Here is an 18308-nt window from a genome sequence, read left to right on the forward strand (position 1 = left end):
TATACAAAAATAGAAGCAGGTATTTGACCTTCTCTTTTATTGGTGCAACAAACTGATGTATGCAATCAAAACCTTTTGTATAATAGTTTTTGTATGTGACAAGTTTGATAACTACACAACTAACCAAGACACTGCAAGTGCTGCTGATAACCAGTTAAAATTACAACAAAGAAGAAAAGCAACCCCATAACAGTAAATAACCAGGAAGCCCAAAAATAAACCAAATCCCCCACTTTCCCTTTACATTGCCACTAACAATATTTCTTTCTTCAGTAGCTCTTTAAAAACACGTGTCTTGCAGTGAGACCTGAAGGTCAGTGGATTCTGACTATTTTGATCTAAGAAGGGGAAACATTCCTAAAGGAAACACGCTATCCACCCCAAAGAACACCATCTTTTACACCATACTGGAGTAGGGCGGGGTGTCCCGCTCAAGCGCCCCTGCTGATTTCAATTGTTACAATGTATCTCACAAGGAGAGAGGTGGCGTTTCAGTAGGAAAATCATAAGCGGTAAGGCTTTGTAGGTCAATACCACCAGGAAATACACAAGTAGTCAGAGAAGACCATGAGACGGTGGTTGAATATGCTTATGGCAGAAAGTCAGGTTACCAAGCAGGCAAAGATGATCATCCAGAGGAAACGGGAATCTAACCATTCTTCCAGGTTACAAATAGTGGGCAACAATTGGTGGAGACGTACCTTACTATCAATGGGGGAGAGAATTTCTGCCCTGGTTTACAGTTAGTTTGCTTTCTCTAACCCATCATGATCAGTTGTTTCTCAATTGGTCTCTAGTTCTTTTCCCTGGTGTGTTATCTTGCTTCCAAGCAAGACCAGGACATCTTGCAAGCAAGATCTGATATGGGGCCAATGCTCCATTATCCTGAAAAATCTAAATTCAGTCCTCAAAACTGAACAGCTAAGAATAACCTTTTCAAGAAGGGTAAGGAAAGAAAAAAAAAGTATGGTAAAGTCAAGCTATATAATTAAATGGCATTGAAAAGAAAAAACAACTACCTCCTACATCAGATGCAAAGACTCTAGTTCCACGGTCATCAAATGGAGGCATGGTTTTCTTTTGGAAATAAGGAGTCTCCTTAACCTGAAACATTTTAAATGAAAGTTATGTAGAAGTGTTTCAAGAAAGTCATTAAAGGATCTTTGAACTAATATGCAGAAATTTTTTTTAGATTTTGTTGAACAGCTGGAAACTGAAGCCTATAAAACAAGATGATCACAATTAGTTACGTTTTTATAATCTATACAGCTAATAGACAAAGTGCACACAATAACCTGAAGATTATATCATTTGCTGCATCTACAAATATTTCTACAAATATCATACATGTGAAAGGTGCTTTAAGGACAGAACTCTACTCCATAGAGTTTAAGATGCAAGTAAGGGCTTGATTACATGGGGAAGTTAGTGTGCAGAGAGCCCAGAAAGTGTCCACATAGGAAATCAGTGTACAGTATCTACTCCGCACTAACAGCTACTGTAGGCTTTTCCCCACATGTAGACAAGCCCTTATGTATAGCAAAACAATTAATGGTAGAGGGTGAAAGGAAATATTGGAAAGAGGATTACAACAGTAAAAATCAAGGAATAAATTACTTATGTAGTTACACATCTTATTAGTTCTTTGTTTTTTTCCTCTATTGTGTACATAGTTTTTAGATATTGTATAGTATATTATATGATAAATTTGATGGAACAAAGTTTGATAGAAGAACAGATATTGGCGAGAGATCAGTACTGGAAGTCTAACCAAAGTGAGTCCTGAGCAGGAATTTGAAGGAGGAATGAAACTACATCGTACAGGATCAGAGGATATTCTACACGTCCCTAGGAATAGCTAGGTGCGCTGAGCTGGAAGTCAGGATAGGGAAGGGAGAACTAGGCACTAGCAGTGGTATCTGCAGCCATGAAGATGAGAATGAGCAAGTTTGAATATGATGAAAAATGATCAGAAAAGAGTGCAGAAATGCAAAGAGTGAGGGACATTCAAGGAAGATTATTTTAGATACAGCATGCTGGATAGGAGAGTAATATAGCCATGGCATCAACCAGGTTCTTTAGCACTAGTGGTGTAGAAGATGGGTCACATTTTGAAGATGAATTATTCATTACTTAGATTACAGTAGCATTTACAGAACTCAATCAGGGTAAGGGCCCCATCATGCTAGATGCTGTACAAATTGTGAAAGAATTGGCAGGATTTATCAAGTCTGGACGTGTGCACTGAAGAGTACAGTAAAAACATTACATCAAGTTTGTGAAGTAGGGTAACAGGGAGGATGGTGCAATTATTAACAGAAACGAGGAAGAGGGCTTTGGGGATGAACAGAGTTCCACATTGCACTATAGTTGTTTTGAGCTGGCAGCTTGAAGTCCATATATGTATGTTATCTGTGCAGTTATTTAGGTATGTGTTTGGGTAGAGAAAGTTGCAGAACATTACTGGAGGGATACAAAGTTAGATTTGGGAACCACCAGCAGAGAGATGGCAGATGTAAAAAGAAAAAGTTTACTTAAGAAAAGGGTGCAGTAAGATGAGGGGGCAAGGACAGAACCTTGAACACCACCAACAAAAAGGAAGTGAAGCCAATGAGGAAAATTCTGCTGAAGGAGAGTTTGATGAGAAAGGCAGAGACAGTCAAATGAATGGTAAAAGAGGGGGAAGTGATAGGCTATCAGTAGATCAAGGAGGATGAGAACATGGAAGAGCATCTAAGTTGGCCAGTAGTGAAAACAACCAAGTGTAGCAGAAGAGAAATGAGATCGCAGAGGACCTACAAAGGGTTAGAGAAGAAAAAACAGGCGAGAGAGCATGTAGAGGAGGAGGAGGAGAAGAGAAATGAAGCAGTATTTATTTAATGATGGGAGCGCACTGGGAGTGGCAGAAGGATTTCACGAGGGAAGATCAAGTGCAGATGGAGGAGGTGAAAAATGATTATGCCAATTTTAGTATAAAACAATGTCAACAGGAAGTCCTATTGTGATGAAACACAAAATAATATCACATACATAGCTGTTAGGGAGTGCTGAGATTTCAAAATCAAGAAGCATAGGTTTTCTACTTGAATTCATTAGCTTTTTATCTAAGAACAGTTAATTTAAATGAAAAACACCCTTCCAAAACTATGTGTCAAAATGGATTGGAACTCTTCTGTAAATAACTAAGGTAGGAAAGTGTCCCCATTTCAAAAACGTGTGCAACTCAGAAATTTCAGTATCCGGCTATTCCTACATATGTAGATCTCCTCATTGAGGTAGATGAGAATTTCACACATCTTAACAGAATACTGAATCAGTGGGGGAAGTTTTGGCATTACTCATGAAAATAAATGCAAACTCATTTTCATTCTGTACATCAGTTAAACACATTGCTGTGTACATACCTGAAATATTTCATTGATATCCACTGGGAGAGCAAGGCCAATGTAATCATCAGTACTACCATACGTTGCATTGGACACCATGGACCGAACAGAGGAGGAACGCTGCAGTGTGTTTTGGTTAATAGGGCTTAATAAATCTTCTTTATCTAGTGAGGCATAACTTAAAGCTTTCATGAACCTGTAAGATAATTAAAAGAACAAATGACAAACTTCTGACAATCACTCCTTTTTAGATTCTGCATCTATAGGTGGGGGTTGTTAGTACTGCCTGTGTTAAGGTTGCCAAACACATCCCAGTATAAGACCCCATTTCCAGTTACTTATGACTTGGCCAGATTTTAACCACTTGGGCTTAAATTTTCCATGCCAGGTGTCTGCTTCAGGCTGAAATTTCTTTTGGAAAATTTCAGCCAAAATAGTTTATCTATTTCCAAGAACAAGGTGAAGGAAATATACATTTTGCCAATGTTAAAAAAATGTCTGACAACCTTTATTTGGGAAACTAGCACACCCATGATTTGGGGGAAAGGACCTGACATTTGGCAAGGGGTGGCCTCTGTGCCAAGGATGTGACTTTTGATATTTGCCTGAATTTGGCCAAGTTACAAGCCTTAGGGGGGGAAAAAAAAAATCACATTTCACATATGCTCAATAGAGATTTTAGATTTCAGTGGCTAAATCAGGGGTGGGCAAACTACAGCCCGTGGGCCGGATCTGGCCCATCAGGGCTTTGGATCCAGCCCGCGGGATTGCCATCCCCGTGGTGCCGTGGGCCCCACGCTGCTCCCGGAAGTGGCTGGCACCCTGTCCCTGCAGCCCCTGGGAGTGGGGGGGCAGAGAGCTCCGCACGCTGCCCTCGCCTGCAGGCACCGCCCCCCACAGCTCCCATTGGCTGGAAAGGGGGAACTGCAGCAAATGAGAGCTTTGGGGGAGGTACCTGCAGGTGAGGGCAGTACGTAGAGCCCTCTGCCCTCCCCTCCCCCAGGGGCCATGGTGCCGGCCGCTTCTGGGAGCGGTGTGGCATCAAGGCAGGCAGGGAGCCTGCCTTGGCCCCAGTGCGCGCCGCTGCTACCCCAGAGCTGCTCCAGGTAAGCGGCGCCGTGCCAGAGCCCAAACCCCAAACCCCTCCTGCACCCCACACCCCAGCCGCACCCCAACCTCTTGCCCTGAGCCCCTTGCCGCACCCTGCACCCCTTCCTGCATCCCAACCCCCTAACTCCCTGCCTTGAGCCTCCTGCCACACCCCGCACCCCCTCCTGCACCCCAACCCCTTGCCCCTGAGCCCCTTGCTGCACACCACACCCCTCCCACACACTGCACTCCCTCCTACATCCTAACTTCCTGCCCCAGCCCTACATTCATGGCCCTGCATGCAAATTTCCCCACCCAGATGTGGCCCTCAGGCCAAAACGTTTGCCCATCCCTGGGCTAAATTCTCCAAAGATTGTCTTCACTGGGTGTGTTCCTGGTACTGAGCAGATCTCTTCCTACAACTGCAGCTCTGGGCTGTTGCAGGCCATTCCAGGTCTGGGCACTAGAACTGAGAGCAGGGACTCTTTCTCCTGTGTGCTCAATGATTTCCCTACCCTGGCTGGGCTCAGATAGAGTGGAGGAAAAAACCACGAGAACTGAATGCAGAGGGGACAAGATCTGTACCCAAGGATGGAGAGTGGAAGAAATGGGGACAAGGAACCTGGGAGGGCGAACTAGTATTGGTGAGGAGAGAGGAGAGGGAAATTGGGACAGGGAAGTCTGGAACTGGCTATGCAAAAGCCTGGGACTGAAAGCCAGTGGGTAGGAGAAAAGAAGGGAGACAGATCTGATAAAGAGCCAGGGTGCAGGGGGAAAACTGGTACTGACTGGTAAAAAATAGACAGGAGCTGGGGGTGAAGGGCACAATGAGATGAGATGAACCAATGCGGGGATTGGGACTGGGAACCAGTATGATGGTGAATGCAGGAGGTGGGACTGGGTGAGTGGAGAGAGAGAGAGATCAGATGAGGTGCCAAGTAGCGGAGAATGGGACTGGCTGATCAATGGGATAAGAGTTCTGAGGAATGAAGACTGGGAGTGACTATGGAAGAAGAACAGGATGGGGAGGGATAGTGAGCGGTGAGGAAGAGACAAGAACATGTTGGAGGGGATGGGGCAGAAGGGGTCATGCTTTGAGGGAATGGGAAGAAGAGTCTGTGCCCACTAGTGCACTCCCCCTACAGATCTTGGAACGGAACCCAAGATTCTGGAGTCTCCCATCCCTCTGTTATCAGCAGATATCTGGCAAACTGTCTCTCATTCCCCTTTAGTACTGGTCCACATAAAGCACAACCTACTAACAGCTATCAGTTACTCTGCTAGCTCAAGTGGCAGAGGTATGTGGTGGATCTAAAGGTCTCAACCCTACCAATGACCCATATGGGTGTCAATATTATGTTGTATAATTAAATTTATTTTTTCCCCGTTCCCCCTTTGCTTTTTAAAAACATAGGAAATTAAATACAAAAACTATGTTAAAAGATCATTGTTTGCCAAGTCAAGCACTCAAAGCTTAGGAAATCCGACAATTAAAAATAGCTGTGCAACCTTAATTCAGTCCCCTTGTGTGTGTGTATACTCGATAATCTTTAATTACATGATCAAATATTACTTTTTCCACAGGACTCCTGGCACATTCAGTATACAGGATGGACCTCTCTATGCAGGGATGGGGGGGAGGGATAGCTCAGTGGTTTGAGCATTGGCCTGCTAAACCCAGGTTGTGAGTTCAATCCTTGAGGGGGCCGCTTGGGGATCTGGGGCAAAATCAGTACTTGGTCCTGCTAGTGAAGGCAGGGGGCTGGATTCGATGACCTTTCAAGGTCCCTTCCAGTTCTAGGAGATGGGATATCTCCATTAATTTCTAATTTCTATGCATGAATCAGGGTTGTGTAGTGAAGGAGATCATCTGTAGGACCACTGCTTCATTTGCTGGTCTCATGGTTAAAGTAGGTAGAATTGGATTTTATTCTTGGTATCTTATTCTAATAAGTATCTCTGCGTACTAGCACTAATTAGAGTAGCAACTGATGCAGAAAAAAATTCATGCCATTAATCTAGACCTAGACAACTACTTACTACAATGAGTGAACACCACAAAACAGCCATACCACTTTAAATGTTCTAATGACACCTATTTGCCACTATTTTCCTCATTTCCAACTGCCGAGTTAGGAATTTAATATTAACCTATGAACTTAATTATTTTGCTCAGGGAAAGACAAGAAGAAAAAACACTAGTGTAGGTAAAGAGTGAGGACATTTTCCTGAGGTCTAGTCAGTAATAAAACAGGTGTGAGCTTATGATGATGATTTGGGGCATGACCTGAAAGATGCTCAGTAATCATAACTTAAATGGAAGTTGTGGGCACTATGCACCTCTCAAATTACATTCGACTAAAAAAGGACCATATCCTATCATAAGATCAAGATTTTAAAAACTATGCCCCTAAATTTAGAACATATGAGAAAGTCAAATATGTCCTATTTCATGCTGCTGCAGCTTGGGAAAGCAATGAGCAACAGAGGCAGGCACTAGAATTATTCGTGGGAGACAGAGCACCAGATGCCTGCCTCCTGTGCAGCAGCCAGGAGGCTCCAGAGAAGAAACAACTATGGTAACCTCTCCCCTTTCTGTCACATCAACCAGGATGCTGGTGAAAGAATGTGTGTGTTGGAGGGAGAGGGCGCAGATAGAAAAAAACAGAGCTAGAAAACTTCTCCTTGCCAGGAGCAGTCTCAAATTTGAGACACATTTGAGTCAAAGACTAATACAAAAGACAAAGCTCTGGAAACAGAGTTCAGGGAGTGACCTGATAAAAAGGGGGAGTGTGCTGGGACTTCAGCAGCTGGTAGTTTGCTCTCATTGAATGAAAACAGGGAGATGAGTCTGAATCATTATTATTTCCGCTTAAGAAATATTAGTATTTAACAATTAAAAAAACAAAACAAAAAAAACACAACCAAAAAAGTTAAATGGGAAAAAACACCAAGATACATAAGAAAATAGTTGTTCCTGTGACGGGTCTACCTGGCAAAGAGGTTCTGAGGACAGTTGTGTGTGCTGGGCCTTTTAGAACAGCAATTAGGAAGTTCAGATCCCTAGTTGATTGATTATTCCCTTAACACAGTTACACTGCTTCCAATGGATTTGTGGATCATTAGGCATTGAATGTTACCTATCATTAGCAGAAAGCTGTAGAAGTAATTTTCATGAGAAAAAAATTTCATTTAATTTGCAGCTATGCTTGTGAAATAATAAATTAGCATGGATGCCTCTTACCTGCTTGGCGTTAGCCGAGAATCCAAGCTCCCAGACTTCATGGTAATAGTGTCAGTAAACAGCACATCCTTTGCTGGAGATGCTAAGGCTTCTGAATGCGACAGTGAAGGATGCATCCTTTGCTGCTGTAAGCGTTTCAGTGTAGCGTAGCCGAAGGCATCTCGAGAACTTGTATAACTAAAGTTGTAGTCAGCAAGACTCTTTATGGTAGCAAGGGAAGGAGCTTTAAGGGACTGTGCTCTTCGAGGAAGCGTATGAGAAGACCCTGGGGGCACCAGGGATACAGAAATTGATTTTGAAAGAGGCAGGTGGTTAGATTGTGGTGTTGAACAGTGGCTTGTTTTAACTGTTTTTGTACTTACCACAGTACTCAAACTTCCACAGTCAGTGTCTACATTTGTAGTGTCCACACCCACCGTCTCCCTTGATGGACTTGAGCTCATTGAGCTTATGCCACTTGTTGTGGTATCCGTATTAAAACTTAAGCTACGACTCTTGAAATGTGTTTGTGTAGAACCATCTGCTATTAGTCTCTCTCTGCTTGTGTTTTCCCTGTGATTTTCATTTCCAAGACCTTTTGGCAGCTTTAGATCATTTTCTCCAATACTTGGGGTACTACCTGTATCTTCCATGTGCTTGCTCGCAACAAATGAAGTTTCTAAGCGTAAAGTATGGATTTTAGGAACTCTGAACCCAGGAGTGAATTCATCCCCAGGAGTAAAGTCTATACTACTGGAAGGCTCTGTTACTGTACGATTTCGCCTCAAGCCTGATTTACTGTCTGATGAGGACAGTTTGCCTCCTTTAGGATCGCTGCTACTTCTATGTTTTTTATTAGGCAAAGTAAGTGAATTTAGGATGCGATTCTTCACAAATCTGCTAGAAGCAAAAAAGGGAAAAGGACTACGATCCTTATCCTTTAAGGGTCCAGGTTTGTCATAAAATGTTTGTTCTGCATCCTCATTGATATCTAGGAAAAATGTGCTAGTAGAAGTACTGCCAAACCGGTCATCCTCCATGATAAACATACCTGAAATTAAATAAGGATTCTTATTACTGAATGCTGATATTTCTAGTAAGTAAATTGTAAAAAACTTATTGAAAAATTACTGAAACTTGATACACAGTAAGATCAGGTAAATACATTTAATAATTCTAAAACAAAAAGAAGTAAACGTGTATGTTATGATGCACGAGTCACATTTTAAATTAGCATTTGTTTCCTGCTTAGAAAAAACAATCCCCTTCTCTTGCCTTGTTGCCTAAAAACATTATTTTTGTTCTTTGAAAAAGATGGCTGTTAACTTTCCCTAGAGCCAATGCTAAGAAATTTCCATAAAACGAATTGTAGTTACATTCTTTGTTAATAGAAGCTGCATCAAACTTAAAATCTGAATCACACAGCTTGAATCACACTTTTAAAATTCATTCATATTTTGTTCATTTCTTCATACAACATATTTTTAAAATGTGGATGCCTAAATGGTTTGTACAAATATGAGTTTTGAGTGTAAGCTATATAGCCACGTGTGCCAGTTATTTTAGTCTTCATAAAAGGGGAACTCAAACAAAAACAAAAAAAGCAACCAGCTATTTCAAGCGTTTTGAAAGGTATTCTCTGCATGTAGCTAACACACTGAGAATTAAATTTGTGTGATCTCCCAACCTACACTGTGTGTTTATTCCTGATGACTATAATTATTGAATTTAATGATCTACAGAACAATTGCTTAAAAATAGCTGCCTATCACAAATTTTCTAAAATATCCTTTCACCTGTCAATATGTACAATTTCTTAAAAAAAAAAAAAAAAAGGTAATGCAAGTAACCTGACAACTGAAGGTATCTAAACATCTAAAGAATTTAGGCACACAAGTCTCACTGAAATGCAATGGGACTTGTTACTAAATTCCTCATAAGCTATTGAAAAAATCATTTCCTTTGGTGTTTACAATGACTATAAGTATTACTATGTTTTTGTTTCAATTTCTGCAACACGTAGTACTTGTCTATACTAGTTTCTGTACCCATCAGAAAAGGAAGACATCTCTTCAAATTCTGGTTTGTCAGGTTACTTATCTTTTACAAAATATTTTATATGTTAAAGATTTCATTGTTTCAAAGATATAGCTACATTATTGTATTTAATACTTAACCTGAGACTAACCTCCAATCAGCAGTGCTGCATTCTTTAGGGCTATTTAAAGATTCTAAATACAGTATGGTTAGCAGCAGATTTAAATTCCCAATATCGATCACAAAACAAATGTAATATTATTATTAAGCCCAGAAAATTTACACCAAGGTTGTAAGTATAATACTGTACCTACAAAAACAATTTCTAGATGTTGTTTTGAACCACTGTACCATTAATTCTAGCTATGCTTACTTGATGGTGCAGATTCACTTTCACTGTTATGCCTAGAACTGGTGGACCCCGAGTTCAAGCTAAGAGTGCTGGGTATAGAAGAGAGCTCATTGCAGAGTTGCTCCATGTCATCAGGGACTACTGGCCATGGCTGTCTACGACTGTGTCTCACTGCATCCCAATTGTGCTGCTTCAGAATGTCACAACCTTGTTTAGTTTTGGCTATTAGACCAAGCACGTAGACACAGGTTCTGTATTTAATAATAATAATAAAAAAAAAAGTAACAGCCTGATTTAATCAATAGATCTGAGTTATTCAAACATACATTTGATTTTTAAGAAGAAACAAAGTTCAAGATAATCCAATATAGACCAGCTGAGTAGCTTTTTTTGTTCTATTTAATGGGAAAAACAAATCAGAGCAAGTGTCGTACAGGTAACAACTACATGTTAAATATATTAAATGGGAAAAAAAATAAACTTGTGTAATGCAATGTTAATGTTCCACAGTTTTAAAAAGTTAAAGTTAAGGTTCATACAGCAATGTTAATCAGTTCATACTTCCTGTTTGTTTTACAGTACAGAACTAAATAAAAAGTAAGAAACTCTCCATGTAACAAGAAATACAGTAATAGAAATGTATAGGCTGAACTGGTAGCAGTGCCTATAGTTAATTTTGCCCAACACTTTCCATTATAAGACCCTTTTTTCAGTTATTTATAACTATGACTAACTGTTGGGGCTGAAATTTTCTGTGTTGAGTATCTGCCTCAGACTGCTGGTGGAAGTTGTGGGTTGTTTTCTATTTTTGTTTTCTGTTTTTGTTTTTTTTGGTGGGTGTGTGGGTTCTTTTCCTGAAGTTTCAGGTAAGATTCCAAAAACAAGTTTAGGGGAAAATGTCATTTGCCCATGTTAAAAAATTACCGTTTTAAACAGATGCTATAGCATGTCCATGCTTTAGCACAGAAATTTGGCAAAGAGATGCACTGATGCCAGTGATATGCCTTTTGCTGTCCCTGTGAAAATTCATCCAAATTTGGCCAAGTTATAAGCCTTCTAAAATTCTCAGTTCACACATGCTCAATAGAGATTTATTATGGCTGCAGGTGGCTGAACAGAACTGCAATTGTTTCTCCTGCCAGATGGGGGCCAATCTGGTGCAACACACAGGAATTGAGAGCAGGGAGACATCTTTCCTGTCCTCTCAATGCTCCTCATGCTGACACCTAGGTAACATGGAGAAACAGAAGCAGTGGCCTGATTCAAATGCAGAGGGGTGAGGAATGGAATAGAGTTGAAGGGAAAAAGAGAAAATAAGAGCAGAGGGGGAGACAAGGTTGCAGAAACCAGAGTGGGTAGGTGGAGCAGAGGGGAACAGACAGACTGAGATCAAGGGAACACAAGGGTCTAAAATCACTAGCATGCATTCTGCTGCCACAAAGTTCCTATGGGATTCTGGTCAAACCACTTAACCCACATATTAACTGTGTGTTTCTCATTTTTTATTACATTCAAACAGTCTAAGGGGTAATGTGAGAATAGGTTTTTGGAGACCAAATACATTTTATCTGTTGCCTCCTAAAAACTTGTACAAATATTACTGAATAAAAATCGAAAAGAATAGTGGCAGAGATTTAAGAACTTCTAATAATTTTACTTGCTTCTTTAGAAAAACAAAATTAAAATAAATGCCTTTCATGATGGCCTTCCTAACCTAGTTTCCATGACACTTCCTGCAAATAAACTTTTGACCTATTTAGAGGACCTGGAAAATTTCTCAAACTTTGTCAATGATGTTTAATAAAGGAATCCAGTGTAAGCAAAAGTAGAAATCTTTATACATTCTAGGCCTGTCAGGAAATACTATTTGAAGATTTTAATTTTAAAATTAGATATACATACCCCCTAATGGACAGAACTTCACAGTGCTGGGCAAGTGCCATTATGTCAGGAATCACATTCTCTTCTTGAAGCAAGTTAAGTCCCCAATTTGATGATCCGATATTTCCCTGGAATGAAGTTATTTGCCATTAAATAAATTTAACTGCTGATGTCATTTGTAGTGGTGCCCACAACACTCTTGGCATGCTAATAAGGTGAAATGCCATCTGGTCACAATTTTATTATAACTTCAAATCTTTAACTTTGAGGAGCAGATAGCCAATCCTTCTGGTATTTTTCACCTGTGAGCAATGAAGGACACGGAGCACCATATGCCACCTTGGGCTCTGGGATAACCGAACAAGGATAATCCTACATTTCCCCTCATCATACTGGCACTTTACTTGTCCCCATTAATAGTCAACTTGGACTGGGGCACAGAGAACAAACATTGAGGAGGGAGGGAAGACAGACCCATGATATATGATGAAACTAATGTCCAATTTTGTTCCTGCTCCACCCCAAAAAGACTTCAGGCTTCCCTCCTATCTCCCCGCAGTGGGTCAGTTGAACCAGGTAGGTTCAAACCCACCAGTCGATGTCCCGCCCCCCAAAAAACTGTTTTGGAAAAATTATGGTGATATCACGCAGGTCACAGCAAGTCATATCCCCTGAAGATTAGCCACACATATTGCCATACATGATACACATTCTTTTGCTTTTAAAAAATCATTGTTAGACTTCACTTTTTTACAGGAGTCACATGCAATGCATAGTATTTCATCAGAAAGACCAGCTAGGATACCAGAAGAGTAAGTTTTGTGAACTACTTTTACTTAAAACCAATTCCTTAATTATTTCAGTATCTGAAAAATTACAGCAGAAATAAGAGGAAAGAAAAGCAATACATATGTCTATTACTAACCAAGGCCCAAAGGGCTGCTTTCAGATGTTTAATTCCTTCCCACTTATCCAACATCGGGGAACGAACAGTGTAACTTAAATCTGGGACAACACTCTAGAGGAGGAGAACAAAAAAACTTAGTTCAAAGTGAATAAATATTGGAAGTTTCAATACATCAGGTTCTCCTAAAGCTTTTAACAAATGTTTACATACGCACACTTTAAATTGGACCGTTCCAGCATATAAAAACTTGGATTGATTAACATCAATAATGCAGAAGGAAAATTATAAACTTAACACTACCTGATATCCCAAAGAGGAACAAACGATTCTGTAATCAGTGCATACAACATGTTAATTCTTAGTTAGCTTACTTTTACACCACTGGGAAACCTTCTCATTGCAGTTTTACAATTCAAAGAGTAAAGAGATTCTCAGTATATTCTTTTTCCTTTCCCTCATCATCCAAATGATTTACAAATCAGAGATTAATAGCATGATTACATAATGACATCCCTAAATCAAGTTAATCTCCCCAGCAGAGCTCAATCCAACGTACTTCAAACCTAACCACAATCCCCCTGTTGTCTGGGTATACAGAAAGAAGGACAGGAGACACTTGATATGGATTTTAATCAGGCTGCAACTTTATTAAATAGATGTCTGGGACTACCCAGCAGATAAAGTGTACAGAGTAGGAAAATCCATGTTTATTCAAATCATTACCCAGGGCTTCCACCAGCCCCCCTTCTTTCCATCCAGGTCCCTCCAGCCAACCCCTGCCTTGGACCTTACCATCCATCCCCCTCGTAGGAGGGTTAAGGTGGGCTATAAGAATGGGGGGAAGAGAGGGCTTGGCTCCCTGCCGTACAAATCATAGGAGTCCCCAATTCTGTTCCTTTATCCAGCACATCCTTTTAAGTCCTTTACCAGGTCACTGGATGCCTTTCCTATGGAGTACCTGCACTGGACATCCACCCCACATTTACAAAATAAGTTGCGACATAAGGCTTACCACCTTTTCTTCTTACCAGGAAAGGTCCTCCCTGACACCCGCTGTGGGGAAGAGGAAAAATCCTCACTCCACCGAGGCCAGTCTGGTGGTGCAGGAAAAATTCCTTCCCAGCCCGCCTTAAAAAGGAGCAACTAGCACAACGCCCACAACAGGTCCTAGACCAACCTGATATTTGCTACCTCTTGGGGGGGAGGGAGGGAGAGAGCTGCCTTGCCTGCTGTGAGGAAAAAGGGACTACCAACCTCACATTCCCTGGGGGTGAGTCAGCGCGCAAAGCCAACCACCATTCACCTTTTGTAGCAGTTTCTGACATCATTCCCCCTCCGGCCATAAAGCACAGCTGCCTTCTCTCAGCAAGCCGAGACAACATTCCCCCCTGCTTTTGGTGTGGTGCAGTCCCTATCTGGTTTTCAGGCCTCTTTTGTACAAAGACTGTCACTCATGTCATATTCTATCCAACTCTGTGATGATTTTAATTATATGAACAGATGCTCACTAGCAGCTTGAATGAAAGCATCAAATATAGTTGTTAGTGAATTATCCAGGTTTAATTCAGGTCTCAAAAGGGGACAGATTCATTGGATTACATCAATGCAATATTTGGCCTTCCACTTGAGTTTATTTTATTTAAACAATTCTATAAAACTCACTCTAAGCGCTAAGTTAATTTTTTAAAATGAAAACAGACTAATTTATTTCTCTCTTCATTTTCAAGGACCTAAAATACACATTTGTTTTAACAAAAATTCCCAATCCATATTCTCTATATGCATAAAGCAAAAGCATAGCTTTACTAATCATTGCTTATAGTGTTCATTCAGCTAACAAACTCTCCAAAAAGCATTTCTGATTGGTGATGTGTTTGCCTGTCCTCAAATAGCCCCTACCATTCACAATCATCAGTTGTAAGAAGCAGATTGAAAGATATTTCTGTGATGTTTTCAACACAAGGAAATAATTTCACATGATGCTAGAATGCAGGTAAAGATTGTCCTTGCAAGATATAACTTCTTTGAAATTTGGAAAGGCCATAGTTTTATGAATCTTCATTTAATGACTGTTCAAATGATGATCAAAATAGAGGTTATCCCAAGTCAATTATTCTAGAAGGGTTACACAGAAACACTTGAAAAGTTTTTACTTTTAATTAGGGCTGCCAAGTGATAAAAAAAATAACAGAGATTAAATGTACTGTTAAACAATAGAATAACATTTATTTACATATTTTCTGTTTTCTACATTTTCAAATATATTGATTTCAGTTGCAACACAATACAAAGTGTACAGTGCTCACTTTATTTTTTTTATTACGAATATTTGCACTGTAAAAAAAATAAATAGTATTTTTCAATTCACCTAGTACAAGTACTGTAATGCAATCTCTTTATCATGAAAGTTGAAATTACAAAACTAGAATTATATACAAAAAATAACTGCATTCAGAAATAAAACAATGTAGAACTTTAGAGCCTAGAAGACCACTCAGTCCTATTTCTTTCTGGAGTGGGAGTTGAAGCATGAAGGGGCATATGAATGTTTACCATATCTGGCACAGAAATACCTTGCGATGCCGGCTACAAAAGTCCCATGCGAACGCCTGTTCTCACTTACCAGTGACATTGTAAATAAGCAGTGGGCAGCATTATCTCCCGTAAATGTAAACAAGCTTGTTTGTCTTCGCAACTGGCTGAACGAGAAGTAGGACTGAGTGGACTTGTAGACACTAAAGTTTTGCGTTGTTGCTGCTTTTATTTTTTTGAGTATAGTTATGGAACAAAAAAAAAAATCTACATTTGTAAGTTGCACTTTCACGATAAAGAGATTGCTCTACAGTACTTTTATGAGGTGAATTGAAAAATATTGTTTCTTTTATCTTTTTACAGTGCAAATATTTATAATAAAAAATAATAAGAGTGAGCAGTGTACACTTTGTATTCTGTGTTGTAATTGAAATCAATGTATTTTAAAACATAGAAAAACATCCCAAAATATTGAATTTCAATTAGTATTCTATTGTTTAACAATGCAATTAAAACTGATTAATCGCGATAAATTTTTTAATTCATGATTAATTTTTTTTTAGTTAATCATGAGAGTTATCTGCAATTAATTGACAGCCCTACTTTTAATTTATCTATTGTCAATGTCCTCACCTGAACTTCCAACAAATGACAGCCTGTTTTGTGGTGCACCAGTTGGCCATAAAGGTGAACTGGCAGGTAGACATGTGGCCGCTGTAATCTGGTAGAAAAAGAAATGATCTGTTTTCATGGCAATAATTATGACATTTTTAAAAAGCCATCACAATTCATGTCCTCGTCAAACGAGTTTATTTGCAACAGAAGTTACCTTTGGTTGCTCCGACGAACATAGTTATCACCATCAATAGGTTTACGGTAAGTGGTAAGTGCTTCGTTAAGTTGTTCTTCAATTAATTCAACATATTTTAAATTGTACTCCTAAAAAATTGAAATATAGAGCCTATTACCTCATTGATAATATGACAGACAACAAATGTTTCTAGTATTTACAATATACTACTATATTATGGAGAAACTATTTCTGACCATAATCAAGGTTGAGTTTTTCAGCTAGTGCAGTAATTATAGTACTTAGAATATAGAATGAATTTTCTGAAAATTTACAACAAATCTGCCCAACTATTTTAGAGGATAAAATTAATTTAAAAATGGATGCTAAGAGAATTAGCACCTGATATAGCACTTTTTCTCTCATAATCCTAAAAGAACAGATCATTCAAGCTTTTCGTTTAAACACTGAAATCTTGCGTGTAGGCTACATTTGAATATTTTTTGTAGGATTAATGGAAAGAAAGACTTATTTTAATAACTAATCTTGTCCTTTAACAGAAGCTGAAGAATTATGGACCTACTATAGAGAATTCCAAGACCTGCCCTCTTTCAAAATGGCTGCCATCTCCAATAGCTCTCAGTGTACTGAAGCAAGAGGCTGCCCTCAAGTACCTATCTGGAGAAGGGAAGCTATCTCCCCATTAATGTCAGTGGGTCTGAGTGTTCCTGTTCACTTTCTGACAGTATAGTGTGTCAATATCTTCATTAGACCACCTAAGGCCTGGTCTACACTATGAGTTTAGTTCGAATTTAGCAGCGTTAAATCGAATTAACCCTGCACCCGTACACACAACGAAGCCATTTACTTCAACATAAAGGGCTCTTAAAATCGATTTCTTTACTCCTCCCTGACAAGGGGAGTAGGGCCAAAATCGATATTGCCAGTTCGAATTAGGGTTAGCATGGACGAAATTTGACGCTATTGGCCTCCAGGAGCTATCCCACAGTGCACCATTGTGACCGATCTGGACAGCAATCTGAACTCTGATGCACTGGCCAGGTAGACAGGAAAAGCCCCGCGAACTTTTGAATTTCATTTCCTGTTTGCCCAGCGTGGAGAGCACAGGTGACCACGCAGAGCTCATCAGCGCAGGTAACCATGCAGTCCGAGAATCGAAAAAGAGCACCAGCATGGACCGTACGGGAGGTACTGGATCTGATTGCTATATGGGGAGAGGATTCTGTGCTAGCGGAACTAGGTTCCAAAAGACGAAATGCCAAAACATTTGAAAAAATCTAAGGGCATGATGGAGAGATGCCACAATAAGGACTCACTACAGTGCCGCGTGAAAGTTAAGGAGCTCAGACAAGCCTACCAGAAAACCAAAGAAGCAAACGGAAGGTCCGGGTCAGAGCCGCAGACATGCCGCTTCTACGCTGAGCTGCATGCAATTCTAGGGGGAGCCGCCACGACTACCCCACCTCTGACCGTAGATTCCGAGGAAGGGGTAATCTCAGCCATGCCTGAGGATTCTGTGGACGGGGAAGATGAGGAGGAGGAGGAGGATGAGCTTGCGGAGAGCACACAGCACTCCCTTCTCCCCAACAGCCAGGATCTTTTTCTCAGCCTGACTGAAGTACCCTCCCAACCCAGTATCCCAATGAGGCCATCGAAGGGACCTCTGGTGAGTGTAAATACAAAACATGGTTTAAAAGCAAGTGTTTTTTAATGATTAATTTGCCCTGAGGACTTGGGATGCATTCGTGGACAGTACAGCTACTAGAAAAGTCTGTTAACAGGTCTGGGGATGGAGGGTAAATCCTCCAGGGACATCTCCATGAAGCTCTCCTGGAGGTACTCCAAAAGCCTTTGCAGAAGGTTTCTGGGCAGTGCAGCCTTATTCCGTCCTCCATGGTAGGACACTTGACCACGCCATGCTAGTAGCAAGAAATCTGGTATCATTGCAAAAGCCTGACAGCGTATGGTCCCAGTGTTTGCTGGCATTCAAGCAACATCCGTTCTTTATCTCGCTGTGTTATCCTCAGGAGAGTGATATCATTCATGGTAACTCGGTTGAAATACGGGAATTTAATTAAGGGGACAGAGGT

The 18308-nt window shown here is 40.3% G+C and overlaps 1 protein-coding gene across 3 annotated transcripts in view; it reads right to left on the minus strand.

Moving 5' to 3' along the window:
• RICTOR (RPTOR independent companion of MTOR complex 2) overlaps nt 1-18308 on the minus strand; it is a 178563-nt gene that overhangs the window by 23406 nt on the left and 136849 nt on the right. For all 3 annotated transcript variants that reach the window (XM_034774897.1, XM_034774896.1, XM_034774898.1), the window contains 8 exons: nt 16237-16346; nt 16041-16128; nt 12894-12986; nt 11990-12096; nt 10109-10338; nt 7720-8749; nt 3405-3582; nt 1020-1104 (listed from right to left, as the gene is read on the minus strand). In XM_034774897.1, the coding sequence (XP_034630788.1) occupies nt 1020-1104; nt 3405-3582; nt 7720-8749; nt 10109-10338; nt 11990-12096; nt 12894-12986; nt 16041-16128; nt 16237-16346 (1921 nt within the window). The remainder of the gene's footprint in view (nt 1-1019; nt 1105-3404; nt 3583-7719; nt 8750-10108; nt 10339-11989; nt 12097-12893; nt 12987-16040; nt 16129-16236; nt 16347-18308) is intronic.

This window comes from Trachemys scripta, chromosome 6, assembly GCF_013100865.1.
Source record: "Trachemys scripta elegans isolate TJP31775 chromosome 6, CAS_Tse_1.0, whole genome shotgun sequence".
Classification (NCBI taxonomy): Eukaryota; Metazoa; Chordata; order Testudines; family Emydidae; genus Trachemys; species Trachemys scripta.